The sequence below is a fragment of the Sardina pilchardus genome, chromosome 5, assembly GCF_963854185.1.
Source record: "Sardina pilchardus chromosome 5, fSarPil1.1, whole genome shotgun sequence".
NCBI lineage: Eukaryota > Metazoa > Chordata > Actinopteri > Clupeiformes > Clupeidae > Sardina > Sardina pilchardus.
The window spans coordinates 25,112,504-25,139,271 of record NC_084998.1 but is presented as its reverse complement, the minus strand read 5'-3'; the positions used below and the strand labels follow the sequence as shown (position 1 = coordinate 25,139,271).

At 43.2% G+C, this 26,768-nt stretch overlaps 3 protein-coding genes across 4 annotated transcripts in view; all 3 read right to left on the bottom strand.

Moving 5' to 3' along the window:
* Positions 1-12,624, bottom strand: part of ssh2b (slingshot protein phosphatase 2b) — a 29,959-nt gene extending 17,335 nt beyond the window's left edge. Inside the window, exons 1-2 of one of the 2 annotated variants that reach the window (XM_062537062.1) lie at positions 12,456-12,624; positions 6,963-7,006 (exon numbers count right to left, since the gene is read on the bottom strand). In XM_062537062.1, the coding sequence (XP_062393046.1) occupies positions 6,963-7,006; positions 12,456-12,518 (107 nt within the window). In that variant the 5' untranslated portion in view covers positions 12,519-12,624. Of the gene's footprint in view, positions 1-1,423; positions 1,736-6,962; positions 7,007-12,455 lie in introns of those variants that run through there. The other variant, XM_062537061.1, reaches the window with a different exon arrangement.
* A 1,737-nt stretch (positions 12,625-14,361) lies between these two features.
* LOC134080850 (sodium-dependent serotonin transporter-like) lies at positions 14,362-20,514 on the bottom strand. The gene is made up of 13 exons (XM_062537462.1): positions 20,265-20,514; positions 19,897-20,031; positions 19,359-19,581; positions 18,431-18,569; positions 18,109-18,243; positions 17,868-17,971; positions 17,247-17,374; positions 16,874-16,986; positions 16,417-16,548; positions 16,200-16,299; positions 15,909-16,009; positions 14,896-15,063; positions 14,362-14,433 (listed from the first exon to the last, which is right to left on the bottom strand). Exons 1-13 carry the CDS (start codon positions 20,512-20,514, stop codon positions 14,362-14,364), a joined length of 1,800 nt encoding a protein of 599 aa, XP_062393446.1.
* Positions 20,515-23,493: 2,979 nt separating this feature from the next.
* Positions 23,494-25,898, bottom strand: LOC134079618 (uncharacterized). The gene is made up of 5 exons (XM_062535713.1): positions 24,423-25,898; positions 24,246-24,300; positions 24,006-24,148; positions 23,765-23,837; positions 23,494-23,672 (listed from the first exon to the last, which is right to left on the bottom strand). The coding sequence occupies exons 1-5, from the start codon at positions 25,857-25,859 to the stop codon at positions 23,545-23,547; spliced, it is 1,836 nt and encodes a 611-aa protein (XP_062391697.1). The 5' UTR covers positions 25,860-25,898; the 3' UTR covers positions 23,494-23,544.
* Between the last annotated feature and the right edge of the window lie 870 nt (positions 25,899-26,768).

Sequence of the window (26,768 nt, the reverse complement as noted above, 5' to 3'; positions counted from 1 at the left end):
CACACACGCACAAACAAAAACACGCACACAAACACAAAAAAACATGCACGCACGCACACACACGCACACAAACACGCGCGCACACACACACACAAACGCACAAACAAAAACACGCACACACACACAAAAAAACACACACGCAGTCGCACACACACACACACACACGCGCACACAAACACACACGCACACAAACACACGCGCGCACACACACACACACACAAACACACACACACACACACACACACACACACACACACACACTCTTGCCCTCTTCACATGGGTTTTATTTGCACCATGTGAGTAAACTGGCCCAGCTCATTTACACTTGCCCATTACTTCCTTGATCAAAGGAGCTATGCAAACAGTCTGGGATACCCGTGTTTGTATTTGCGTGTGTGTGTGTGAATGTGTGTGTGTGTGTGTGTGTGTGTGTGTGGTCACCATAGAGATTGGGAGTAAACCCCGGAGTGCACAGGAATTAGACTCTGGACTCTGGATACAGCAAGCACAGACCAGTCACACACTACACTACCGTATATAGTGCAGATCATGATTTGGAAGTTCATGGTCTGCCCGCTGGTGTAGCAGGACTTTGTCCAATCCTTTGCTTCATTCATTTGTGTTGCACCTGACTGTGGCTGACAACAGCTCCAACCAAATAACTCAAATAACCAAAATTCCAATCAATATGACTGAAATACAAATTGCTGAAATACTTACATTATGGCCATTTCAGTTCCATTCATGCATGTTATATATAACCTGTCACAAAGACAACCTTTTTACCGGGGTGAAAAGTACATGAAGTACATTGAAATCTATTGCATAATGATGGCTAAGTGACAGACAAAAGGGGAAGTGAAGAATAGAGCCAGACTGATGTCTAGACTATTCTGAAACACAAACTACAGGAAAGAACAACTGTGGTTTGAAGATGAAACAGTTTGCAAGGCTATTCAGCCCAGGTTCAACACACCACTGTAAGAAATCTTACGTCAATACTGGCAGGTACACAATAGCATATGGCACACAATCATTTGAGCAGTGAGAGTCCAAAATGCAGTCTAAAAATAGCCATCAGTTCATATCGGTTTTGCATCATTTGATCGATTTAGGAGTAGGGAGCCTACACCCATGTAAATAGTCTCTCATAATTTCTTACGGTCATCCCGTTCTCTCAACCCAAAGAACCTCAAGTGAATATAGCCATCATCTCACCAGAGCATTTTTGCGAGGAAACTTTGCATTATGATCACAAACTAAAGCTCTACAACGGAAGTGAAGAGGACGAAAGAGGATAAAACGGTCAATTTCTTCTTGAGCGCAAAAAGTTCACAAAGTAGCGAATGAAGGAATTATGTCAAGTTACTTGGAGGCAAAGACAGAACGTGTTACATTGTTTACAAAATAGAAAAACACTTACAATTGATAAAGCTGGCTCTGAGAAACAACAGCATTCTTCTTAAAGTACGGCATGTGTTTGCCTCCGTAGCAGACACACAAACATCCAACAGAGGAGCATGCTTCTGCGGCTACACAGCCTTGAGTCATTGATGCATCGGATGAGAGCCAACAAATCGCTGGGTCTGTGAGTTCATTTCAAGTAGCGCCGCCACAACTCCTTGAGATAAACATGACCTACAACAGGTCCACACACGCACTCATATCCCGCATATTTGCCAGTCACCATGTTAATACTAATTCCATCTAACGAACTACACTGTTCAGTGACAAGCCACATATTTCCGGTTAACGGGTTCTGTAACGTTTGGTCACGCTTGCTCTCAGTTTGAGGAACATGCGGTACTGTTGGTGGGTCGTAGCTGTCCTATAGTATAGGCGGAGTCTAAACCCATGTGTTCTGGTCGGGGTCCGCCTGTACGCACGACAAAACAGGTTGGACCAGTGGAAGCATATGGCTCTTCATAAGCAAAGGCAGGATGTACGGAGAAAATCAGCGTTGTTTACAGATTATACACAAAATGGGTATTACAGAAGATGTTTTTCATAGAGAGCTATGTGTGCCTGTTTCATGAAAGCTGATCACTCATAATATGATTAGCTCAGTCTAAGATGAAGCTCTACATGAGGAGCACTCCTGGCTCAAGGAACATTACATAGGATTGTCTTCAAATAGTGAAAGGGTTTATCGATGTGAATTAATGCTTGTAGGCTATTCCTCATAACACAAAACTGCTGATGAAATCAGCAAAACCACAACACACATGTGACCAAATAGAGATGCCTTCTGCCATTTCAGAGAGGTCTAAATATATGTAAACTGAAAACTGAAACATTAGTCAGATTTTTGCCATACACAACCATGCCCCTTGAGAATTCTATTCATGGAGTACAGCTATTCTTTAATGTTATAAATAGCATAAAGAGGATAGAGTGTGTGTGTGTGTGTGTGTGTGTGTGTGTGTGTGTGTGTGCGTGTGTCTCTGTCTCTGTGTGTGTTGTTCTGATACTGTGTTCTGACTGGTTCCATTCCATACACATGTTCTCTGGCCCGGATACAAGAACAGTTTTATCTGGGAACTGGACAATGGGAGAAACAGAGGACACCCAGCATCTCAATCCCAACCTTCCTGCCCGCCATTGTCTCCTCCAGGACAGCACGGGGAGAGCCAGGGGTCTGGAATTTCACTTTGCTTGCAAAATCCCTGGCTCGGGATGGGGGCGGGCGGGGGGTGGTGGACCGACGTCATGCGGACAACACCGGGCCTTCTCCCAACGGAGCCCCACTTCCCCCTTTTCCCTCCCCGGGCTCTCACCTTCCCCTTGGATGCACTGGACAGTGGACACGCTGAAATCCAAAACCCGGGCCTGAAACACTAGGCCTTTGTAAACAGCTAACGAGTCCTCCCCTCAAAAAACAAACGAGGAATGACAATGTCGCTCGCTCGGTGTTAGCCAAGGTCACGGCGCGAAGGGACTGCAAAGGAGCGCTACTGATAAGCAGAGAGGTCCCCTTCGACGCAATGTGGCATGGCTCTGCTGCAGTGCGACACTCGCCCCTTGAGTGATTCGATTCGCTGGGGGTCGTTCTGACATTACCCGCACACTTTGCTTTATTTATTTGCACTTTCTACAGACATGTAAACAGAGACACACACTTACTGTGGGTCAGGGAAGTGACCTCTGAACATACTAGAGGGGGATCAATAACTGTCATGGCGTAAATGGATAAACAACAGTATGCAGTGGGGGGGGGGGGTCAATACAGTATTTTGTTTACCACTAGAATTGGGGGGTTTACTTCCCAGATGTTATATTACTGTACGTAACTTTAACTGTCAACAACAGTCTCTATTATCTGGGTCAAATGAATAAGGCATGAATAAGGCATCATGTTATTAGCACAACTGAAATTCTGTGATAAACAAGTCATGACAAACATGGGCAACAATGGCACGGACATATGGTAAGCTACCTACAGTAAGCTGAGACGGCATCATTGAGCATTATGACTTGATGTGTGCAATACTTTCCTAATCCTTCCCCTTCATAAACAACTCAGTCTTCTCCAACGAATGGTATGGTCCTGATCATCCTGTCAGATTTCTTTTACCAGAACGGCCTTCTCACTTAATATCATCCCTTGCAAACATATTTCAAGGTTAGGAGTAATCTCAATATCTTGGCTGTTTAAAATGTATTGTGGTATGACTGAAGACAGCACTTTTTCATGGAGCACAATTTTGATATGCACACAGATAGGCAATTATTTCTCACGTTCACGAGCAGTCATTATCAATTAACTTGAGGCCTGTTTGAATTTCATTTTGGCAGTACACAGGTCTACACAAGCTCAGCCAGCAGTTGGTTCTAAAACATTCAGTGAAGACATGAACTGTGGCGACAGGAACCATGTGAACCAGAGGACTGTAAAAACTGGCTAAACATTAAGGTCCTCAGTTGTCAGGGAAATCAATCAGACACTATACTATTGCATCAGCCTACATTTTCAATACATACTAAGGTTATGGGTAGTACCAATTGATAGCATCTGAAAATGGTTTCATAGCATTTTGAAACCTACTCTGCTGTGCTGGTGCTGTAAAAACTGTGGGAAAGTGCAAACCGTGACATTTGAGTCTGTCTCTGTGCATCACTAGAAACTGGCCACCTCTCCAGGAACTTCCCAGAACTTCCAGGAACCCCAAAATACCAGCGCCCATTACCCTGAAACTGATCCCCACACCTGTCTGTTCAGCAGATCTCCCCCCTCCCTGCTGCACTCCTCATGCGTCTTTTCCCATATATGCAGAGGGGGGAAAAAACGACAGCTTTAAAGCCACTCAGCTATTATGTGTCCTTTAAGTGGATGTGTTGAAGGCCCGTTAAATCTTGCCATCTGTATTGCGGTAGTGAACACGCATGGGCACTTGTGAGTGAGCTCGTATGCATATGTGTTACTGGATCAGAGTGTAGGTCTGTGCAACACCCCAGAGGATCGTGTGGTGATGAGTAAAAGCTGTTTGGTGCTGTGCAGTGTGTGAGAGAGAGCAAACACACCCACAGAAGCATGCAAGCTCTCTCAATCTCTCAACACACCGACTGGTTCTGAGCGGGAGTATTATGGGTGCACTCATAGACCCATGACTAATATCGCAGACTGCTGCTGTGAGCGATGTTAGGGCTGAAGTGTACTCATGTTAGGTTATGTTTGGGACTGTACATGAGAAACAAGGTGCAAATGTTGGACCAGAGGATTTCTGTTTCAAAACTGACCAGCAATTACAAAAGTAGTCTGCTATTCATTTAATCAATAAATGTAACAACTTATCTATTACTCAATTAAGTGTTGCAGCCCTAATGAACGTTTACACTATTTCACTATTCATGAAATAATCATTAGCTGCCTAGGAATTAAACTATTGGACCTAATGATAAAATTAGATTTTGACTTATTTCATTCGTCAACGGAAGATAGTTGGCTAGATTATCAGCAATGGTATTTTAAGGTATGTTGCTATCGAAAACTGAGCGGACTAAACAGATATGAAGACAGAAAACAGAAGACAGAAACAGAAAACTAGTATCACTTAACACATCTTCAACACTCGCTCTGCGTGCGGGTAGTCAGTCACGACGCTCGCTGAGGACATCAATGAGAAACTGAAACAGTAGGTTCACTGTTATGAGCTACAGGAAATCATGTGTTGACGTCAGACAAAGTAATAATCGAAAGCACAGCAAGTGTGGGCTTGCATAAAGCTGACAACAAACAGTACGGAATTACAACATTTTGGAGTTTCTGATTCCGTAAAGGAAGTCTAAAATGGCCTGACATAGCGTACTCTCGATACTCTTTTGATCCCGTGAGGGAAATTCGGTCTCGGCATTTATCCCAAACCGTGACCGTAAACACAGGGTGAGGTGAAGCACACTCTAACCCGGAGCAGTGAGCTGCCTGCTCAACAGCGGCGCTCGGGGAGCAGTGAGGGGTTCGGTGCCTTGCTCAAATACAGAATGTGCCAGTAGGCCACATCAACCCCTATACAGAACTGAAAAGTGTCTGATAGGATCTCTGATCGTAGATGTCACATTATTTGTGAAGTTGAAATGAATTCACCCCTAACTTCACACCAAAGCAGATGCAGGCGTTAGGAGGATGCAGGCGTCGTGACTCATGAGTGAGTGCTGTTCCACCAGGGGTGCTGCTCATGCAGGGTACATCGGTCCATCAGTCCCCTTCACTCAATCCTAAAGTCTTCATCTTAATCACAACAAACATGACTGGGGTATTTACTTCCCCCTAAATCACTAAATGCTTTCACCAAACAATGAACACCCAGGGGGCAACCGTGGGGGGCAGCCACGGTGGCCTACTGGTTAGGGCTTCGAGCTTGTAACTGGAGGGTTGCTGGTTCGATCACTGACCAGTCCATGGCCGAAGTGCCCTTGAGCAAGGCACCTAACCCCTCACTGCTCCCCGAGCGCCGCAGTTGAGCTCACTGTTAGGGTTAGTGTGTGCTTCACCTCACTGTGTGTTCACTGTGTGCTGTGTGCTGTGTGTTTAATTCACTAATTCACCGATTGGGTAAACGCAGAGACCGAATTTCCCTCACGGGATCAAAATAGTATATATTTATACATCTGCAAATGTATCCAAGTATCTGAGCGCTATGGCTAACTCAGCTCTTGGGGCTCTGTGAGACCAACAGGCATCAAGTGCCCTCTAGTGGAATGGTCCCATACAATCCAGCTTGGAGGAAAGCCGTTTGGCTACCTGTCTAGTGTCTAAATAATCATTAAGCAACTCACAATAATGGAAGTCCTCAAAATAAAAAATGTTCTGAAATCTTATTGTGGAAGTACATGCATTAAATTTGATGTTATTGCATTCACACATAAATATGGCAGAGAAGGTTGAGAAACCAATGGTTAAAATGTTGAGCCAAAAGACAATGAAACCCACAATGAAACACCAACACAGGCCAAGGTCTAGGGTAGAGAATATACACACACACGCACACACGCACACATATATAGACACACACACACACACACACACACAACACAACAGCAGGAAGTACTAAAATTGCTGTTTATAGGAACATGTGAGAGGCCAAGACAGGTTTAACCTGCTTTTAACTACGACCACAAGCTTGCAGGAGAGTGCAGCTGTGAGCTATGATTCCACCACAATGCACGAGGGGGGGTTGGTTGGTTTGGCCGTGATGTCACGCGACAAGGTGCATACAGTAGCAGTTCCACCAATAAGCCATGACCTTTCAACTGGCCACCAAGAGAGTGATGTTTGGTACAATTTTGACAGTGAAGTGTCTGTGTCTGTGTCTGTGTCTGTGTCTGTGTCTGTGTCTGTGTCTGTGTCTGTGTCTGTGTCTGTGTCTGTGTCTGTGTCTGTGTCTGTGTCTGTGTCTGTGTCTGTGTGCGTGCGCGTGCGCGTGCGCGTGCGCGTGAGTGTGTGCGTGTGCACGTGGTGCTCTTACCTTCTGGGCTGAGAACGGCGGTCCTCCTCCCCACTACCTGACTCCTGGGGGAACAAAAACAAATAACAACAAAATGAAAACACATGAAGATGTTATCAGATCCGTGAAACACATGAGTGCTTGTATCTAGGCACAGATGCTCTTAAGAAAACACACACACACACACACACACACTCTCACGGAGAGGAGCTTAACAGCTAGTTAGAATCTGCTGGGGTGAATGGTGATTATCCATCACAAACTCCGTGTGTCAATCAGCAGCCGAGGAGACTGACAGAGCGTCCATGGGTCTGAACCACCAGGTTTGCATATGGATTCATTTCCATAAAACCATGACAGTGTGTGTGACCTTACACAATGGCAAAGCGTGCACCCGCGCACATTTGTTTTGCTCAAGGTGGGCCGTCCTAGCAACTCACACACACACACAGACACGCAGGATTGGAAAAAAGTGACCAACTAATGACAAAATTCCAACATGGTGACAGACCGTCACTATTCTGACAGGCCAGCACCACAGCTGACGCACTTCAGCACTTGCTGAGAAATAATTAGAGAGCACAAAATTAGTCCTTACGCATGTCAACTGCAGCCATGTTAACAGGCGCCGCATGGTAACATTTCAGACAGAGATTCACGAGTCGCTAACGGCGACAGGCTAAACAATCTGAGATAAGAAATGCTTTATGAAAGGACAGTGTTTCCCTCTGCCGCTCCGGTTGCTGACCCCTGGCCCATTTTCGCGCGCGTGTGTGTGTGTGTGTGTGTGTGTGTGTGTGTGTGTGTTTTCAGTCAACACTGACTGGATCAGAATAAAAGGCAGACACTGTATCCAGGAAATTACAGGCACACAGCACCTCTTCGCCCACTCTTCTGCATACCATAACACACACACACACACACACACACACACACACACACACACTTTATACAATACCTCATTTATACACACTGACACATATACAGGCATACACACACACACACAAGTACATTATACAACACCTAATGCTCACACATACAAGCTTGAATTGATATAACAAAAATCCACACCACTCCCAAAAAAATTCAAAAGCAGCTCATGCGAGAGTAACCCAAGCTGTGTGCGTGCAATGCACTCAGAAACAAAAACAAGCGAACAAGCAACACAGGGTGGCATTTAGTCAGCTGAATAGGCATCTTCAGCTGTGGGACCGGCCTAATCTCTTTAGAGAAATAGAGTTAAACAGAAAATGATACTGGGGGGGGGGGGGGTTGAGGATAGAGAGCATGGGTGAGGGACCACTGGGATTTGCTGTTGTTGCCTGGATTCAATTTACACACACTCTGGGAAGATGACCTCAGTCCATTTTCTAGGTGCGGTCAAGAGACGAGATCTTCCCACAATAAACACAACAAGGGCTGCTGCTGCTGCGCGTATTGGATATGAATGTCCGACCTCGGGTTTGTGAAGAGCATGCTTGCTTTTTTACAATGAAAAGTTCCGTTTGCGTGTGTGCGTACTTGCGTACGCGACAATTTATTGCAATCAGTGTTGTTTTGTTCAGCTTAGGTTTGGTTCGGGAAATTGGTTACACTTCAGTTCACAAAACCTGCCCAGTATGATATAATCATGGCTTTGGTCCACCCAACCAAGACTGATCCCTGGTTGTCGTAGGCGCTGACTACAAGCACAGCAAGGGGTGGTGATGACTACAAAGGGCTATTAGGGACCTCTGGAGAATAGGCACGCTAACTGAACCGCTATAGCTGCCAGGGCAGGCATGCTCTTACAGTAACGAAAGAATCAATACGGCTTCTCTTGCTATACGCCGTGATTGATTTTGACTGAGTACAAGAGGAGCTGCGGCTTTCACAGTAGGAGCTTTCTGCAGGCACGTCTTGCTTCAGGGTCTTGTTGACAGAATGGTAACAGAGGACAATGATTTTTGTTCAGCTTCCTTGATTTCTGTGACACGATTTTTCAACGAAATAATTGCAAGCACCAGGCAGTGTAGTGTTACTGTCTTCTCACGTCATACAAAGAAGCATAGAAATGCAGAGGTAGAATGAACATTTTCGTGTGAGGAGACTCTTGTGGACTCTTGAGGAATCATGCGACAATAAACCTATACTGCCTACTGGTCTGCCTGTGAATAAAACATTATATGTTAAACTAGATAGGTAAACGGACAACGTGAGTAAAATTCAAAAAATAACACTAGGCTCAAAATGCAAGCTATGGCTACAACCATTACAGCTGTGTTAAACAATTACCAAATCCTCTGAGAGTTTATGACTTGCTCATTATGACCATAAAGGGAGCCAGTTCCTGTCCAAAGGGTGAATGTGTGGGCCTAGGCCATAGTGTTTGACACCCAAAAAGTCCAGGTCTCAAATTACACTCAGAAATCAGTTGATCTGGCACTGCTACATTGGCTACATCTCTGACGTCAATATGAGCCATTCAGTATTTCTCCATACAGGTTCAATAACCCGTAGCATCCTTCCCCACCCTTCCATGGAAAAGATATACATGTGCAAACAGGCCTTAATCCTGGGCAGCTATTACTCATTCGACCATAGATTTATCTAAATAATATATTAGTTAAAACCCATTAACAATCTCTGAGAGAAGTGTGCATCGGACTCTCCTTCAAAAAAAAAAGTCAATTTATTGATGCCAACAGATACGTATTGTCCGCCCTCATTACAGCTCAAGTCATTAACATCTAAACATCCGGGATGGCTGCCAGTGATCTGTGAATTCTTGAGAGCCACTTTTGGACGTGTTCACTCAGGTCGACAATCACAGCAGCAGGTGCTAAACCTGAGAGCATATATGGGTCAGAAAGGTGGGGTTCCACACCCAAATGGGAATGTAATCACACATCTACATCTAGCAATATATCCTGGAAGGATCGAGACCTCCTGCCGGGCATGCTCTCTCTCAGATATGCTGAGGAAGAATTTGGCTCACAAACAGGGAAGGACGGCGGGGCTTATAATTTCTCTCGGAGTTCAGGTGACTATGAAAACACGTCAACAATAACACAGAGTGACATATAACACTGTAATACGATCAAAAAGGAAGTGAGAACGGCGATGACGAGGATCGCATTGTTTGTCACCGTCCCGGCTGATCGTGGGCAGGAAGTGGAAACGGATGGGGGATCGACACCGAGAGTGTGACACGGATTGCCTCAAGCAAGAGATTTCCATAATGCAAACACACAGGAATTGTTTGGGTCCGCATGCAAACTCATCCCCAGAGTTGGGTTTCTGTGGGAGGATTCGCAACAGACAATTGCTCTTGGGAGTTCCCGGTGTTTGGCTCCAAGAGGACAATAAATCTGGACAGTATATTTCTGTGATTTCAGTGTGCTGGCTTTTCTGACACACGGTTTCCTGACAGTACAGTGAAACTGCAAATCATGCACCAACACATCATGGAGCTTTCTAAATGTTGGTGTGTGTCCAAAGCTTTAGATGTTGTGAAGGAATAAAGCACCAAGTGCCATCACAAATGAATGCAACAGAAATATACACACCGAGGCTAAATACTCAGATATCTTCAACTGGGTATGTTGCTTTCTGAGAGCATCATAGCTGCGTAAGTCTTAACGTTGTCACTGTATCAACTTCAGCAGTCTATGTTTGCTCAGTGTCAGGTTTCTAGGAGTGATGTATTACACGCTTATAAAGCTTATCTGCAAATAGGAGACTCCACTGCCATATGATGACCATGTGTCGTAGGCCGCTCCACCCTAGGGCGATTCCAAAGGTGTATAGCCAAATGAAAGAAATGCTAGTCATGTTCAAGTGGGCGTCAAGGACCACAGCAATATCAGACATGGCTGAGAGCTTACAGTGAGGATGCCCTGATCGAATAAAAAGCGCAGGGACAACAACAACGAGAGAGACACTGCAGACCGTTCACGGGAAAGCTCACATGGGGCAAGTTACTGCCATCACATGACAACCAGGCCCAAGGGGAGGGACAACCTCTTCATGATAGCCTGGCTGGTTTTAACCACAGGTCAAGAGTTAGCCATAATGTGATTAGGTGTATGTGTGTGTTTGTGTTCACATGAGCTGGACATAGGGTTGCAACTCAGTGAGAGATTATACTAAGCAAGACAACCTAAACAGCCTTACTTTGACATCTGGCCCCAACAAATTGTTTCGGCACAATGTTGACAGACACAGTAGCCCACTTAAGGAGGCATCTAAGGTCAGTGATGTGGTGTTTTTGAGTCGTTTTTTCATGGATAATTACGTGTGCAAACAGACCAATACTGAGTACCACAATCATGTTAAGTATTACACCTCAGAACTTCTTAAGATTGAGAAGTGGCTTAGTTGATTTAGACAGCTGCAGCCAGTGGTAGGCTACTCTTGGGAATGTGGGTCTACCTGCTCCAGTTAAACATAGCACCTTACACTCTTAGTCTGAGCGCTATCGCAACGCACACTGTTTCAAGGTTATAATCAATGTCTACATGTTCAATAAAGAAACAGGTAAACGGTGGTATGCATACAAACACATGTACCCTACATAAATCCGCACGTATGAAACAGTGAACAGGCTAGTCCACTGTGCGCTTGCTGCTTGACTTGTTTGCAATGAGACGTGCAAACTGCTCAGTGTGTGAAGGGATTTGGCCACATCCATTATGCCTGATCACAATAAAGAACAAGCTGTGGATGATTACTCTCGCATAGCCTCTGTTCCAAACACATGCACAGACACTTCTTCCGTCACGAACATGAACATTTAGCGCATGTCCTCGCCTTGCTATACGTTTTGATGAAGTCGTGTTTTCGCTTTCTGCTATCCAACTCAACATGCAAGTTTTGTACAGAATCGCCTTGTCGTTGGCCGGCAACGCGTATAACAAAGTGCCGCTTCCTGGTTCGCTGACGGGTGCAGCGTTTGCATGAAGCCCTTAATGTGAGTCATGTTGTAGACAGACTCCTCATTATGATTGGCAAGGATTAATGTAATTTTGAGAACCTAAAATCAAATATAGGCGACCTAGCCATTTTGAACGAAGAACGGTAGGCTACGTTTCGAACAAAATATGCCTCCATGGATGACTAATTAGTTCCACATAAGCTAAGGGTCCCTTTCCGGTAGGAAACCCAGCAGCAACGTAATTTACATCTCCATGGAGGAGACAGACGGCTAAATGCGCTGTCTTCACTTCAAATAAATACAGTTCTGTAGGCTACGTGAAACCATTACAATCACTAGGCTCTGAACATCCGTCTGACCTACTCAGACGAGTAGTGCTAAACGCTGTAGAAAATGTATCAAGCACGAAAGCAGCGCGTTTCTTTTGGCATTGTTTGGGAGACGACAACATCGGATACATTGTAATTACAATTCTATATCGAACGCATGCGCAAGTGCAATGGCTGAGGACAAATGGACAGTCGGAAAACAGCGGAAATCAACCCAAACAACTACCATCTGCGGAAGAAAGGCTCCCGGTTGAAACGGGCATAACTCACCGACACGCAGGGACTGGATGTTGCGCTCGGAGTGGGGGAACGTTGGACAGTAACCAACGCCATTCAGGCTCCGGGGAAGGGACACCTGCGAGATAGCGGCAGCGGCGAGACGTACATATCGCTAATTGTGTGAAGTGAAATCAACTGGGTTAGATCGCCTGTGCTCCTCTATCGTTCGTTTCCCTTGTTGGTGCGTAATGCGCACGCGCACAATCCACCAGCTGTCAAGCCCCACACTATCATTAACCTTGTGTGTGCTGGAGTCTATATGGCTGCCTACCCAAAATGTATATTATAGCCTATCTATAAATTATTTTATGTATCATATAGATAGCCTACCTTAACGATTCAACTGCTCAGCAGGTCTTTGATGTGAAATTTGACAACCGAAATTCACCGGCATCATTTTAGAAAGAATATGCCTATTCAGTTGTTTAGATATGCCCCAATTTACGTGATGAGGGCTTGAAACATGTGAAAATGCGGACTGCAAATCCAGCTGCTGTTACATATTGTGTGCGCTTCCTGTTCGAATATTCGCCAACTGCGGGAGAAATTGCTTGGGAGCCGACTATTGTCGGTAGTCTAAATATTACAATGTTTATTTGAGCAGGAGAATATCATGAGCCTCAGTCATACATTTGAGGTATTATTGATGGTATTTTAGAAGATGACATTCGTCCAGTGTGAACAAATGTGTTATTTTCGATACATTTGGTATGGCCATCCACCATAATTAAATTAAATGTGTGTTATTGAAAGAGGGGTTTTCATAGGGAACGATTTAGACACTGACCCAATTAAATGAATGTCTCCTAGATACAGTGCACCCATGCACAGCTGTTATGTTGACAGGAAATTGGTCGCAGACGAGCTGTAACCTCCGCCCGATGTCTCATCCTGTACGTACCACAGAATGTCGACTCTCTCTCACTCACTCACTCACTCACTCACTGTCTCTCTCTCTCTCTCTCACACACACACACACACACACACACACACACACACACTTGGTATGAAATATTAAGTGAAAAACTAAATGAAATGTAATCAAACGAAACACGCCAGGGCGAAACATTGTCCTTGAGAGTGTGCCCACTAATCACTCAAAAATTGTGTGCAATGCCATCATTTTCTGCAGTGGGATTAGGGGCGAGAGTAGAAGAGATGAGATTAGGATTACCAGGGGGATAATAGCGTTGAGGTTTAAAGTACAGAGACAACAAGAAGAAAGCGATTCTGCGCTTTAGTTAGCCATACATTATTGCTTGTATTTGGGAAACTGACAAGAGGGTTGACATGGATGTTTATTTAACCTACTGCAATACCTCAATTAAAAACAAACACACATTTCAATTATTATCTACAATGTAATTCATGAATTCACTTCTTAGACATACAAGAGCGTCATTAATTCTTACCCTAGCCTAGCATGAGTATTAGTTTCAATGTGCTGCTCTGCATCCACGGCCACATTTGAACCCATCACCCTGCTATCATTTCCTAAAAATATAGTGCCCTCTAGTGTTTTGCAACCGAAGTTCAAACTGAAATAGATTGCATGACCATGATACACTGTATCCACAGTAATACTTTGATATCATGTTAGTGAATTATGTTTCTTCTGTTTTTGATAATTTTAAAGATGCCAGGTTTGATAATGGCCAGGATCATAAAGAAGCATTTCGTCACCGGACAGTTCATTCTGGTCTCCCCAAAGGAAAGGTCTTGACTGTGAGCTGCAGTTCATGAGCATGGTTCCACACATGACCCAAGGATCAGTGGCTCTGTTCCTTTTAATTTCCTGTTGAAGTTGTTGAGTCTCTCTCTCTCTCTCTGTCTCTCTGTCTCTCTCTCTCTTTCTCTCTCTCACTCTCCGTGTGTGTGTGTGTGTGTGGGGGGGGGGTCACAGCTGTGTCATCGGAGTGTCTTCTGCATCTATTGTAAGTTGCGGCGGGGTGATGCTTTTCAACCAGCGCTGTGGATGAAGAACAACACATCAGAATCAAAATGCTTCACAGGTCAGTTGGCTGCTAACGTGTAATGTGTGTTGATCAAGGTACCAAGGCCAAGGCAGGTAACTTAAAGTTAGAGAGCTACTCAGTGGTGCGGCTGGAAAGACAGACTGCACAAACGCTCAGATGAATGCCTTTCCTGTACTGTCATCTTTGACTAAAGCACCCACCTTAAATAGATTGTATCCAAAGCACACACACTCCTACACTTTTATCAGAGGCGGACATCCCGGTTCCAGAAAGTAAAAGTCCCACCATGTATTCTTACCTGTGCACTTAACACAGGTGATATCACTAATGATCTGACCTACCGGGTTGCTAATTAGGATGAGCTAGGTTTACTAAATGGTTGGATCAAACACTTGGCAGGACTTTTACTTTCTGAACCCGGGACGTCCGCCTCTGACTCTTACTGTATATCCTACCTGTTTGAAGGTTCCAGAGGTGGAGAGCATGTAGAAGATCATGTACGCTGGAACACAGACGAAGGAGGAGAGTGCGGTGGCGTACCCGAGGCCTGTAGTCCATGATGGATAGCGATAGTCAAAGAGCTTGGGCTCTGGAGCCACCGCCAGGAAACTGATGATGATGAACTAAATGAGGACGTCAAAGAGAGTTATGGGTCAAACGCTTGGAGCTGCGCTCACACGGCGCCACTTCAACTTAGAACAGGGGGTGCCTCTCAACGATCTCTCCTCGATCCTCGATGGGCGTTCCCACTGATCTATAACTAAAACTGGATAGACTACAGTAATTTCCCGCATATAAGCCGCATTGTGTATAAGCCGCAGGTCAGTGTTTTATGCAAGTTAAAAGAAACAAAACCATATTAACACCATATTAATCGCCCCCCTGTATTAACCCCATAGCTGAAGAAATTTTGCAAAATCAATGAATAAGCCGCGGCTAATAGTCGGGAAATTACGGTATCCCATTGTTGACGCCCAATCATTCTTTATGTAGATCAGTGAGGATCGAGGCCCGAGGAGGAAGGGAGGATGTATAAAAGCCGAATGAGAGGCACCCATCGTCTTGCCGGTATTGGCCAACTTTCAATTCGACCAGCTGACTGAATAAATGTAACATTTAATCAACTGTCAGTAGGTATATTTAAAATATATGTGCATGGTTTACACAGCATCTAACACGTATGGGTGGCTTATGTGAAGTCACCATAAAATGGTAAATATAAGGTACATTTTTCTTTCTGTGACACTTATATACCTATAAATACTTTCATATTTATTTTCAGGAAATGTGACTCTATGTTATGTCTGTGAGAGGGTCTTACAGGGAAGCTACACCGGGTGCGTAACTGAAGCATTCTATTTGTGAAAAAACATTTTAGAAGAATAGTCAATTTTCTGTGTGCTGCTATCACTGTAGCTTCCCTTTTATTTGGAACTGCTTGGACACCCCCCCTCCAACTCAAACACACCAGTAGGAAACAGGGACTGAACACCATCCAACAGGTCCTCCAAAACAAGCCAGGGCTGGAACCCAACATCATTTGCACATTTCCACAGAACCGAGAGACACCTGTAACAAAACAGTATGAACCACACACCATGCAGTCACATTTAAAAAAAAAAAACCTTAAAAACATTAAGAAATCATTTTAATCATTTACACTGTAGATGTTTAGGTATCCCAGATATCCCATATATTCACTATGATAAACACAATATTCATAGGGGTAAAATAGGGGTGAATAAAGGAATATGTTTACCATAGAACCAGGACACAGCCACCACCTCCAGAAAGACAATGGTGACGATAGCAGGGCCAGTGGCAAACTCTTCAAACAACTTCACCACATATGCTCCTCCCTGTGGAGAAAGAGCAAGGCCAGGGTGATGAGAAATGTTTGTGTGTAATCACGTCTATGTGTGTGTGTGTGTGTGTGTGTGTGTGTGTGTGTGTGTGTGTGTGTGTGTGTGACTCACATATGTCACAGTGGTGAGTGCACCGAAGTAGCAGAAGCACACTAAGCCCAGAACAAACCATTCTCTCCTCCTCAGCAGGACTCCAGGGAACTCATCTACCACCGCTGTGACCACCCCCTCCAGACCTGCAAACTAACACACACAGCTATAGGTAAGAACAGACAGAACCGGACCCCCCGTGTTCAGAAATTAAGAGGCCTGCCATATATTCTCTCTGCCTGTGCGCTAAACACAGGTGATATATCTAATAATCTGATCTACCTGGCAGCTAATTGGTGGTTTACTAAATAGTTGGATCAAATACTTGGCAGGATTTTTACTTTCTGAACCCGGGATGTCCGCCTGAACTGAAACAGCGGCAAGTGAAATACTTCATTGCTACAGAAGATGTGTTACATGCCTGAGAGTTTCTCCATGTAAAGGTGAACGAATGAATCTGAATCTGTAGATACCGTACCGTACTGTCCAGTCCAAGTGCAATGATCATGAGGAAGAAGATGAAAGAGAAGAAGGGGGCTGCTGGCATGGTGGAAAGGGCCTCCGTGTAGGTGATGAAGAGCAGACTAGGACCTTACAGAAGGACATTACGATGATAATAACATAATAATAATAAATAAATAAATAACAATAATAATAATACATTTATAGCACTTTTCAAGACTCTAAAAGATGCTTTGCAGTTTTTACATAGGTACAAACAAACAGACAAAGTACATGGACAAGGTTGCAGAGAAAAAAACACACAGGTACATGGATAAAGTATTGTAGAGGACAAAATTAGAGAGGTGGGATTCAGTCATCATCGGTATAGCTGATGTTAATTGTCTTACCAGTGTCTCTTGCCACAGACTCAATGTCCTGTTGCCTCAGTTCAGCCATGTAGCCCAGGACAGTGAAGATGACAAAGCCGGACAGGAAACTGGTCAAGCAGTTTACCCAACTGCCAACCAGGGCGTCCCTGGGGGTTCAGTCAATAACGTGGTAGTTCCCAACAACAGTCACTTATATTGTGTAACAGAATCCACACAAATTACTAAAAACAGCAGTAAGGAGTTTTGGTCAAGAAGTGGACACTGAAATGGCTTGCTGTGAGACTTGGGTCTTATGGGGATGGTCCGACATAGACCACAGAAGTGCATAGTGTGTAACCGAGGCAACCAGATGGAGCGGTAGCTTGACCAAATACCATGGAAATCAATTCTATAGACAATTCCCATGCTTATTATAATATGCTTCAAAAGTGCCTCTTAAAATAAACAACAGTATGTTGATATACAGCAGTAAATGTAGAAAAGGAAGCATTCAGCTATCAGGTCAATCAGAAATCATATGACCAAGTACAATAATGTTCTTATTAACAAATATGTATTCCAAATACAATAATGTTCTTATTACCAAATACGTATTTCAGTTTGTGTTGCAAGCATGTGTAAACCATATTCAAAATTCACCTGTAGCAGTTGTTGTGGAAATCATTATAGCTGGCAAGAGCCATCAGAACCCCAAAGCCGGGACCCAGGGAGAAGAGAATCTGTGCACCGGCATCCACCCACACCTGTTCAAGGGACGGAGGACTTTGAAGGTATACTGACACAAATTACTGTTACACACACATACCCAAAACACACACACACACACACACACACACACACACACACACACACACACACACACACACACACACACACACACCTTTGTGTTGAGTATTTTGGTCCAGTCAGGCTTAAGGTAGTAGAGGACTCCGCTCCAGGCCCCTGGGAGGGTGAGTCCCCTGATGAGCATGACGAACAGGACCAGGTAGGGCAGAGTGGCTGTCACCCAGACCACCTGAGTAAACACACGCCAGACACAATGAAGAGCACACACTCGAGCTCTCCACTATTCGCATGAATACGAATCAAAAGACATCAAAGAGGGAGAGAGGGCGCTCACAGTCAGTACAGTAAAGGGACAACGGCATCCAACGCTAACTCTGTCGAACCGCCATGTTGCTGTATTTCTCTCGGACACACACCTTGCCTGATGTGCGGATCCCGCTCCGGATGCTGAAGAAGACCACGGTGAAGATGAGCAGCAGACAGAGGGCCAGGCGCCAGCTGACCGAGCCCAGGTGGTGAAGACCCGGCGACTGGTGCACCTGCAGCACGTGCCGTCTGGGGAAGGGGAGAGCAGAGGGGTGACTCGGGACTCTTACTGACCGACAGGATGGGTGGGCAGGGGATCGTTGAGAAGATAAATGACATAGAGACAGACTGACAGGTAGAAAAACAGAAAGATACACAGACCGATAGATCACAAACACACTTATTTTAATGATAGACGCATGCATTTAGATTCTTGAATTTCCCCTTGGTGATCAATAAAGTATCTATCTATCTATCTATAATTTTTTACATGACAGAAAACATAGAATATTAGATATGCATGGGCATACGTATATGAATAGATTCGGAGGTTATGGCAGTCACAGGAGTGTGAGAATGATGTGAGAAAACACACGGCTGAGCGGAAGACTCATGAAAGGGAAAAATGCGCCCATCTGAGGGACAGATTAAAGGGTGTGTTTTCACTGAAAACAGGGATCTCTGGCGCCCGACAGAACCAGGGGAGCCGTAGGGAAACCTCACGATGGTGGGGGACGGCATATTTGGGTGAGAATCGGAGAGAATAAACACGCCCTCCCTAAAAACAAGACAGCGCTCTGATCCCTTTTTTTCCTCCTCGGCTGAAACCCAAGTATTCTCTCCTGGCCTCTCATTTCCCCCCATGTCACATAAGGCTGCAACGTTTAACGAACGTTAATTGAACAAGAAACTACACAAATAATTTCACTCACTATAATTATACTCATATTCAATGCATAGATGTATCTTTCTTTGTTGCGCAATAGTTTGGGTTAAACTCTCAATGTTCAACTCAAATCTTAAACTTCTGTTCCTCACAGGTAGTATTCCTCTGCCGGGGAGGTGGATGTGTTGCCCCAGGTGTGGTTGGTGGCATCAGGGCTGGAGGGCACACAGCGGGGGGTGTTCCAAGGGTTGTCGCATGTGGTCCAGGGCAGCGTGGGGTGGAAGGAGGACAACAGGTAGTGCAGGGCCCAGGCCATGATGGTGTTATAGTAGAAGGCTGTGTACAGAGCAACAACACAGATGGCGTAGCCAATGCCTGCCAAGGGGGAGAAAGATCAAGGCATTATTAATTGAATTCTTGATTCATGGACTGGTAGATTTACTGATTTTAACAGATGAATCTGATTTATTACGGTTTACTAATTTATCCAAGCGTTGGATTTACTTGTGTTCAGGTTACTCTCCATCTCAAAACTGCATGCGGCACTCCTATCCCTAAGTTCGTATCAAAGATTCGTATCAAGAGAACAAGTTTCATCAACCGTCTTTGTTCTTATTCAGCTGTGAGCATTCCTCTCCCTGCGCTCCGACTCTGAGCTATAAGCGCTGGGCATCCTGACCCTGGCGGTACCTTTGAAGACGGGACAGATGTGAGTCCAGATGGAGATGCAGCCCGAGCGGTGGTACTGGCCCAGTGCCAACTCCATGTAGAACAGGGGCACTCCTCCAAACACAGCCATCACCAGGTATGGCACCAGAAAGGCACCTGTTTGTCAGAAGTCAGAATCAATTTGTAGACCATGGTAAATGGATAAATGAGGAGAGGTTGGATGCAGTATTTCACTTTGCTTTGAGGCTGACAGGTAAGAAACTGTAGGAGATGTGAAAGAAAATGTTAAAAGTTCATGAACCATGAAATACATGAGATCACCTTTCTGGACAGTTGAATACAAATGTACAAAATAAATCCACTTCATGTAAAGGAAAATCCTATATTACCTCCTCCATTTTGGTAGCAGATGTAGGGGAAACGCCAAACGTTTCCCAAATCCACTGCATAGCCAATCACAGACAAGAGGAAGTCTGTCTTTCCTCTCCACAGGTCTCTGGTACTCCTGCAGTTCCCCAGTGGCTCCACACCACAGCTGGTGGGCTGAGGAGGTGTCGGGTCAGGACTCTCAGGTGTAGACTGGGGCTGAGGAGATCCTCCCACTTCCTGGCGTGATGTCTTGTGGACAATGGCCTCCATGGTGAAAACACTCCCTCGCTCTTGGTCAACCACTTCTGCGGCTGAAAGGTTTTCTCTCTCAGCTGTCCTGCTTTGGTCCTCCATCTTTCCTGCGCGAGTTTCTCTTCAGGCTGAAGGTCTGAAAATTAATACACTGCAAAAAACTGCTTGTCTGATAAAATCTAACCAAGTGTTTTAATCTTAGATCAAGATATAAGTTTTCAGTACAGACACTTGCCTAGTGCTTTCTTTTGAGATCATTTGACTTGATTTAAGAAAAGTTTGTCTTATTTTAAGTTAATTCTTCCTGAAAACAAGCAAAATTATCTGCCAGTGTAGTAAGTCAATTTGTCGTAAAACAAGCAAAATTATCTGCCAGTGCAGTAAGTCCATTTGTCTTGATAAGACTCCTTAAAATAAGTCAACATCTTCTTAAATTAAGTGAAATTATCTTTTGATAGAGCGCAAGGTAAGTATTTTCATACTTAAAACAATACCAAATAGATTTTTGATCTTACAGTAATATAAGATGATTACACTTGGTTAGATTTCATTGTTTGCAGTGTAACTAAAATAGTGATATACAGATGTCCAAAATTGTGTGAGTAAGGGTCAATCAAAGCCTCACAGTTTTCTAAAAACTAGAGAAAGATCTTTGGAATCTGAGCTTGTGTTTTCTTTCAGAAATATCTGCCACATGTCAACCTGAAGTGAGTTATTGCACTCTACAGCAGTTTAAAGGATGTTTTTATCCATTTATATTTTCAAGCCCCTCCTAATTCTTCAAAGTGTGAATGTTATTTTTTTAATTTTTTTTACTGCTGTCTTATTTGCCTACGAGGACCAATTAAATTCCACTCAGACGAGATCCCTAGGCAGCCCTGAGAGAATCCCATCGGACAATGGAGGAAACCACAGCAAACCACAGCATGGTATATTTTCACCGGTGTGACTTGATGACTTAAACATGTTTGTGCTGGACCAACCTGAGAGCCGGCGCGAGGAGATGAACTTGTTCTGTTGGAAATATCACCGTTTCGTTTCCCAACCTCCAAACGGTTTTGTCCTCCTGAAGTGTGTTATGCCAGAAAGGTTCTGTGCTCAGTGTTCCATGACAGGGTGTAGTGGGAGGACAAAGTAGTCCAGGTTTGATTTTCAAATAACAGTCAAAAAGTAAATATTTTCATCATTGTTCAAATAAATGCAGTAATTTGCATCATCAGTACAATCGAATAAAACTGTGTCAAATGGCACTTAAATGATAAAACATTGAGAATAATATACTTTTAAAAAATTCCATTAGGAAACATTATCAATTGGAAAGAATCATCTGTTTTACTCTACTATTTTCATAACCATGAATACCAAAACACATTTTCAGGGAATTACAATCACAATGGAGGATCACAGAATATGGAATAGTCTGATTCTATATGTTTATGCATAGTTCATGTTAATGTTTTGTTTGTTGAATTACTCCACCTATTCTATTGATTCATCTCATGGATTTACCATTCGCTGTCTTATAACCCTTGAGATTCCGTCTGAAAGGTTTCTACCACTATTATGTTTCTGTGATATTTATCTCACATAATACAGCAACATGCATGATTCAATGCAATTATTAAAAACACAAATTATTGTATTTTTTAACTGTATGTCAACTCAAAATGTATTGTGACAAAACTCGAATATTTGGAAATAAACAAGCATTAATACAACTCTCAAAGTGAAATCAGAAAAAATTGAAAGATTTGTCAATTCCCCAAGCAATTAAAATTTGCATATATGTGGTGTAAAATCATAACAATTTCTATATACTTCTGTACACCTTAAATGATTTTATAAAGACAAGAAACACACCATCTCACCGTTTTATCTTCAGATATCTGTTCTCGGTTCTTTTGGAGTTGACAACATCCTCTCACTCATCGTTCTCTCCCCTTGTCAGAAGTATTCGCATGGCCAGCCCCCTCCCCAAAATCATCCTCATCATTCTCAGCCTTACGCGCAGATCGACAATATATTTGTTTTATCTCGCTCTTTGACCTTGTAATTTGATGCATTACAATTCAACAATTTCTGTGCTCCTCAGGACATACAGTACCTTCCAGTGAATATGACTATAACATAAATTATATTATGAGGAATATAATTTTAGTTTATAGTAATATTTTGATTCACAAAAACAACAATTCATGTTGATTAACATAATTTTCATAGAAAACATTAATGTAATTAATACTTTTTCTAGCATTTCCAATTTGCTGTTTTCATGGTGAGAAAATGTAGTGTAGTCTACAGCCTTATATTTGTGATATTGGTCAAATTTGTTAATGTAATTTTAAATACTTATAAAGCTCCTCTCAAAGCCTTTTCTTTTCAGGAATTATGTTTGAGTTTGGGACCAGATAATAACCTGATGTTTAGCTTTCTTCATCATCTCCATTTTTGTTTTTGCAGTGCTATTGAGTCTAATTAGTGGTGGAACCAACCACATGATAAAAACTCTATTTACACCATTCTAGACCATTACCCAATTTGAATTTAATTAAACCAGAACACATAACTATGGTTGTGTACAGTACATTCTAAAAATGTATACAATAGCACCATCAAGTGTTTGAAAACAGAACTACTCTGCTGACTCCCACAGAACAAATATGAAAACATACATTTTCTACCATTGCTTACACATATTTTCAAAGCTCTGTCTCTCTCTCTTTTTTTCAAACCTACACAAAACTAATGTTTAGGCCTATAAAGAATGCAAAATGCAAAAATCTCTGCATTCAAAATAATATAAATGATATATATTGAACATCCATTGTAGATTATACTGTAGAACACTTTTACATCCACCAGGGGTCAGTGAATCAGTCATTTTATGTTATTTCCATTACAGTAAATACAAATGTCATTATTTCATTGAATGCATATTTAATTTGACTTTGACAAGTTCAATAAAAATAAAGTATTTGGTCAATGAAAATAGCCGGATTTAGGTGTAGAAAAGATAATCTGATGGTGTAGTTGATTCCAGTGAGAAGGTCACATCTCAAGAGAGGATGCGTTGGCAAGCCCTGATACAGTCTCTTCTGGTTTGGTTGGACCCTCAGAGGCAGTGAGCTCAGCAGTGGTCTTTTCAAGCTGAATCTCATGAGAGGATGTTGCACAGCCTGGAAGAATATGTCAAAGACATTTCAGAATAGTTTCAATGACTGAATGGTCAATGTTTGTATCTATTTTTTGTTGTTGTTGTTTTTATTACCTGGCACATTGTTGGTTTCTTCACTTGAGTTGACATAGTCACAATGTGCAACTTTAGCACCTCTCATTAATTTCTGATAAAATTAGAAAGAGATTAATTATTTCAAATTCAAACACTGATGATGAGATATTTCATGTGCATACTCACAGATCATGTTGAATCAAATTTGTCCTTCAGTCACTAATCTATGAGATAAGCATGGTTAAACTCAATACATGTGTTAGCATGAACTGAACTCCACCTTGAAGGAGAGCTTGAACTTGGGGATCCTGAAGAAACAGCACCCCACGGTCGCTTCCTCCAGTGGCACCTCCAGTGGACCAGCAGACACAGGAGACTCTCTCAACTCAGACAAGGATGCATTTGCCTGAACTCTAGACGAACCTATGGCAAACAAAATGTAGTTCATATACAGTATCCTATCTATTCAAACTGTAAGTTACAGCAGGGGAATCAGGTTTAAATACCAACAAGAACTTACTTGTCTTTGCAACAGGAGAATCCTTGCAGTCACTGAGTTCTCCTCTCCTTGATTTCTGAAGAACATTTATAGAAACTAAAAGTTATACCCTACAACTAGGTATTGCAATGTATGCTTTACTGTGCAGTACAACACCTCATGACCTATATGAACTAAATGATAAGCATGATACTCTACCTTCCAGTTGAATGTCGGCATCTTCAGCCGAAAGGGAAACATGTTGTTCCTTGTCTTTTCCTCTCTTTTTTTCTGAGGTCCAATTGCAGTTTGACTTGGTGGTAGACATGCAGATGCTGGTGTGCTCGGGGGGCTACATGTCTTTACAATTGCCTTTGTCAGTTTTTCTACCAGTGAAGATGTCAAAGATGGATTTTGTGACTTCAGGGCAGAACAGAGTATGTTTTCAGACCCAAAGTCCTGAGTGAGCTCCTTGTAAACAACTCTGAAAATTTGGTGAATATTCACTTCCTGTGGATGATGTCCATCACTTCTGATGCCAAAAGTTATATTCAGCTGATTCAGAACTTCCACAATCAAGTCATTGGACATATCCAGAACATCATCTGGAAGTGTGTTCTGATCAATATTCTGGTGTAAACTATTAATCTTCTTCAGAAGTTGGATGACCAGCATAGACACCAAGGAGGCATAGTTATTGGACTCTAAGAGACTTAAGTGAGACAAAGAGGTACCTCTTTCACCATGTTCATCAAAAATGTGTGGGAGCACATTGTCTGAGCTACTAGTGAAAGATGGCGTTTTGGTGTCCTGTGCCTGTTTGTCTGACAGTTTCTGATCATCCTTGACCAATTCCTTGATGTCATCAGTGCTGTTACGTGAGGAAGCTATGTTATCCTGTGACTGTGTGGAAAGTGTCTCCATGACTACTTGTGTCATCACTTGCGTGAATACATCCACTGTGCTCCCAAACTCCTCAGACGTTGATGAAGAGATTGAGGGGAATAAAAATGACAGGACAAGTCGCTTTACAGCCTCCTCTACATAACCGTAAATGAAACCTGATGGAATTTCATTCTTTCCTACGGCTCTTGGTCGCAACTTGTACAGGACGGAGTCTGAGAGACTCTTCCCCACTGGCACAGATATAGTCTGGACACCATGATAATTTTTAAGGAGCTTCTGTACTTCACCTGCAATATTATGAGAATACTCCATCATTTTGGTGTCTGACATTAATTCGTCCAGTCTTCTAGTGATGTGAACACGTTTCCCCGATTCGAAGATGGTGTCTACCACATGAGTGATGGTCTCGTGTGAACATTTACTAGACAATGACGAGTCCTTCATTCCAATATTGGAACACACGAGAACAGGGGAAATCCCTTTGATAGGTACCTCAGGGGAATCAGGAGTGTCACGGAGTCTGTTCTGGTCATTTACTTCTGAGTCAGCAGAAGAGGGTGACGGCAGTCGATGGCTTTGTGGCCTATCCTTGCCTATTTTGATGTCAATCATTTGCACTTCATTCAACATGGCACCAAGGATCTTATGAATCAGAGCTGCTTGCTCTACATTTTCTGCACTCTTGAAATCTCGAAGGTCACTCTGCATGGAGATAATCACGTCGCAAATGACATTTCTGGCATATGCCATTGTTGTTTCCTCTTTTCTGTCAGAGTAGGCAGATTTAGAAAACAAGTTTCCCACAACATTCTTAATGGCACTGAACATTCTTTGAGATGTTGCGCAGATCTTTTTGACAGAAACAGCTCCTATGCCTCGCGCTGTCTCCACAAGATCCTTCATCCCCTCAGTAATGTATTCGACAACATCAAATGCTGCCACATGATAATCTTGACTGGAGACAGTCTCGTTCATGGATTCCATGATTTCACCAACTAGATCATCTGCAAATGCCAATGACAGAGGGTCAATAAAGGCTAGAAAGTGTTTTGCCTGACTTTCCAATTGGGCATTTGGCTCATCATCATCCTCTTCTTCATCATCATCGTGATCTTCAACAGACATGCCAGCTGGTAATTCAGGGCAGGAATCGTTCTCAAGATTTCTGAGCAAAATCTCACTGACTCGATTTGTTGCCCTATTTTGAAATTCGGCATCAGTCAGCTGGTTGAGCAGCGGGATAGAGCTGGAAAGTCCTGAGGCTTCAGACTTGGGTTCCTTCACTAACGCAGGCACAGCTGACGGCAAACCACTGACTATCCTGACAGGCTCCTGCAAAATCCCATCTACTTCCATCTTGGCAGCTGCCAAGGGCCTTTCATAGGTAATTCTCTGAGGTCCTTCTCCCAGACATGACTCTTCAGCATTCTTGGCCTCTGAAGTGCCAAACCTGTTACGAGACATAATGACCACGTGTAGATACCAAAGCTGAACTAAAATCAATGAGAGAAAACAATGAATGCCCTATAACGATGCTACTTAAGCTCAATTTGCGCTCAAAAAGCGCTACTTCAGTTACAATAAAATGCACAATTAGTCACTAATCAAAATCTTGGTGAGTACGAAATGATTACATCCAAATAGAACATTTACAGCCAA

Excerpts from the sequence above, each read along its gene's own strand:
- LOC134080850 (XM_062537462.1), bottom strand. The coding sequence starts at position 20,514 with ATGGAGGCCATTGTCCACAAGACATCACGCCAGGAAGTGGGAGGATCT. Across the intron at positions 17,375-17,867 it reads TTCCACAACAACTGCTACAG|GGACGCCCTGGTTGGCAGTT; the intron begins GTGAATTTTGAA and ends CTGAACCCCCAG. Across the intron at positions 16,549-16,873 it reads CACTTGGACTGGACAGTACG|TTTGCAGGTCTGGAGGGGGT; the intron begins GTACGGTATCTA and ends TGTGTGTGTTAG.
- LOC134079618 (XM_062535713.1), bottom strand. The coding sequence starts at position 25,859 with ATGGCATATGCCAGAAATGTCATTTGCGACGTGATTATCTCCATGCAG. Across the intron at positions 24,149-24,245 it reads TTCTCCTGTTGCAAAGACAA|GTTCGTCTAGAGTTCAGGCA; the intron begins GTAAGTTCTTGT and ends TGTTTGCCATAG. Across the intron at positions 23,673-23,764 it reads AGAAACCAACAATGTGCCAG|GCTGTGCAACATCCTCTCAT; the intron begins GTAATAAAAACA and ends ATATTCTTCCAG.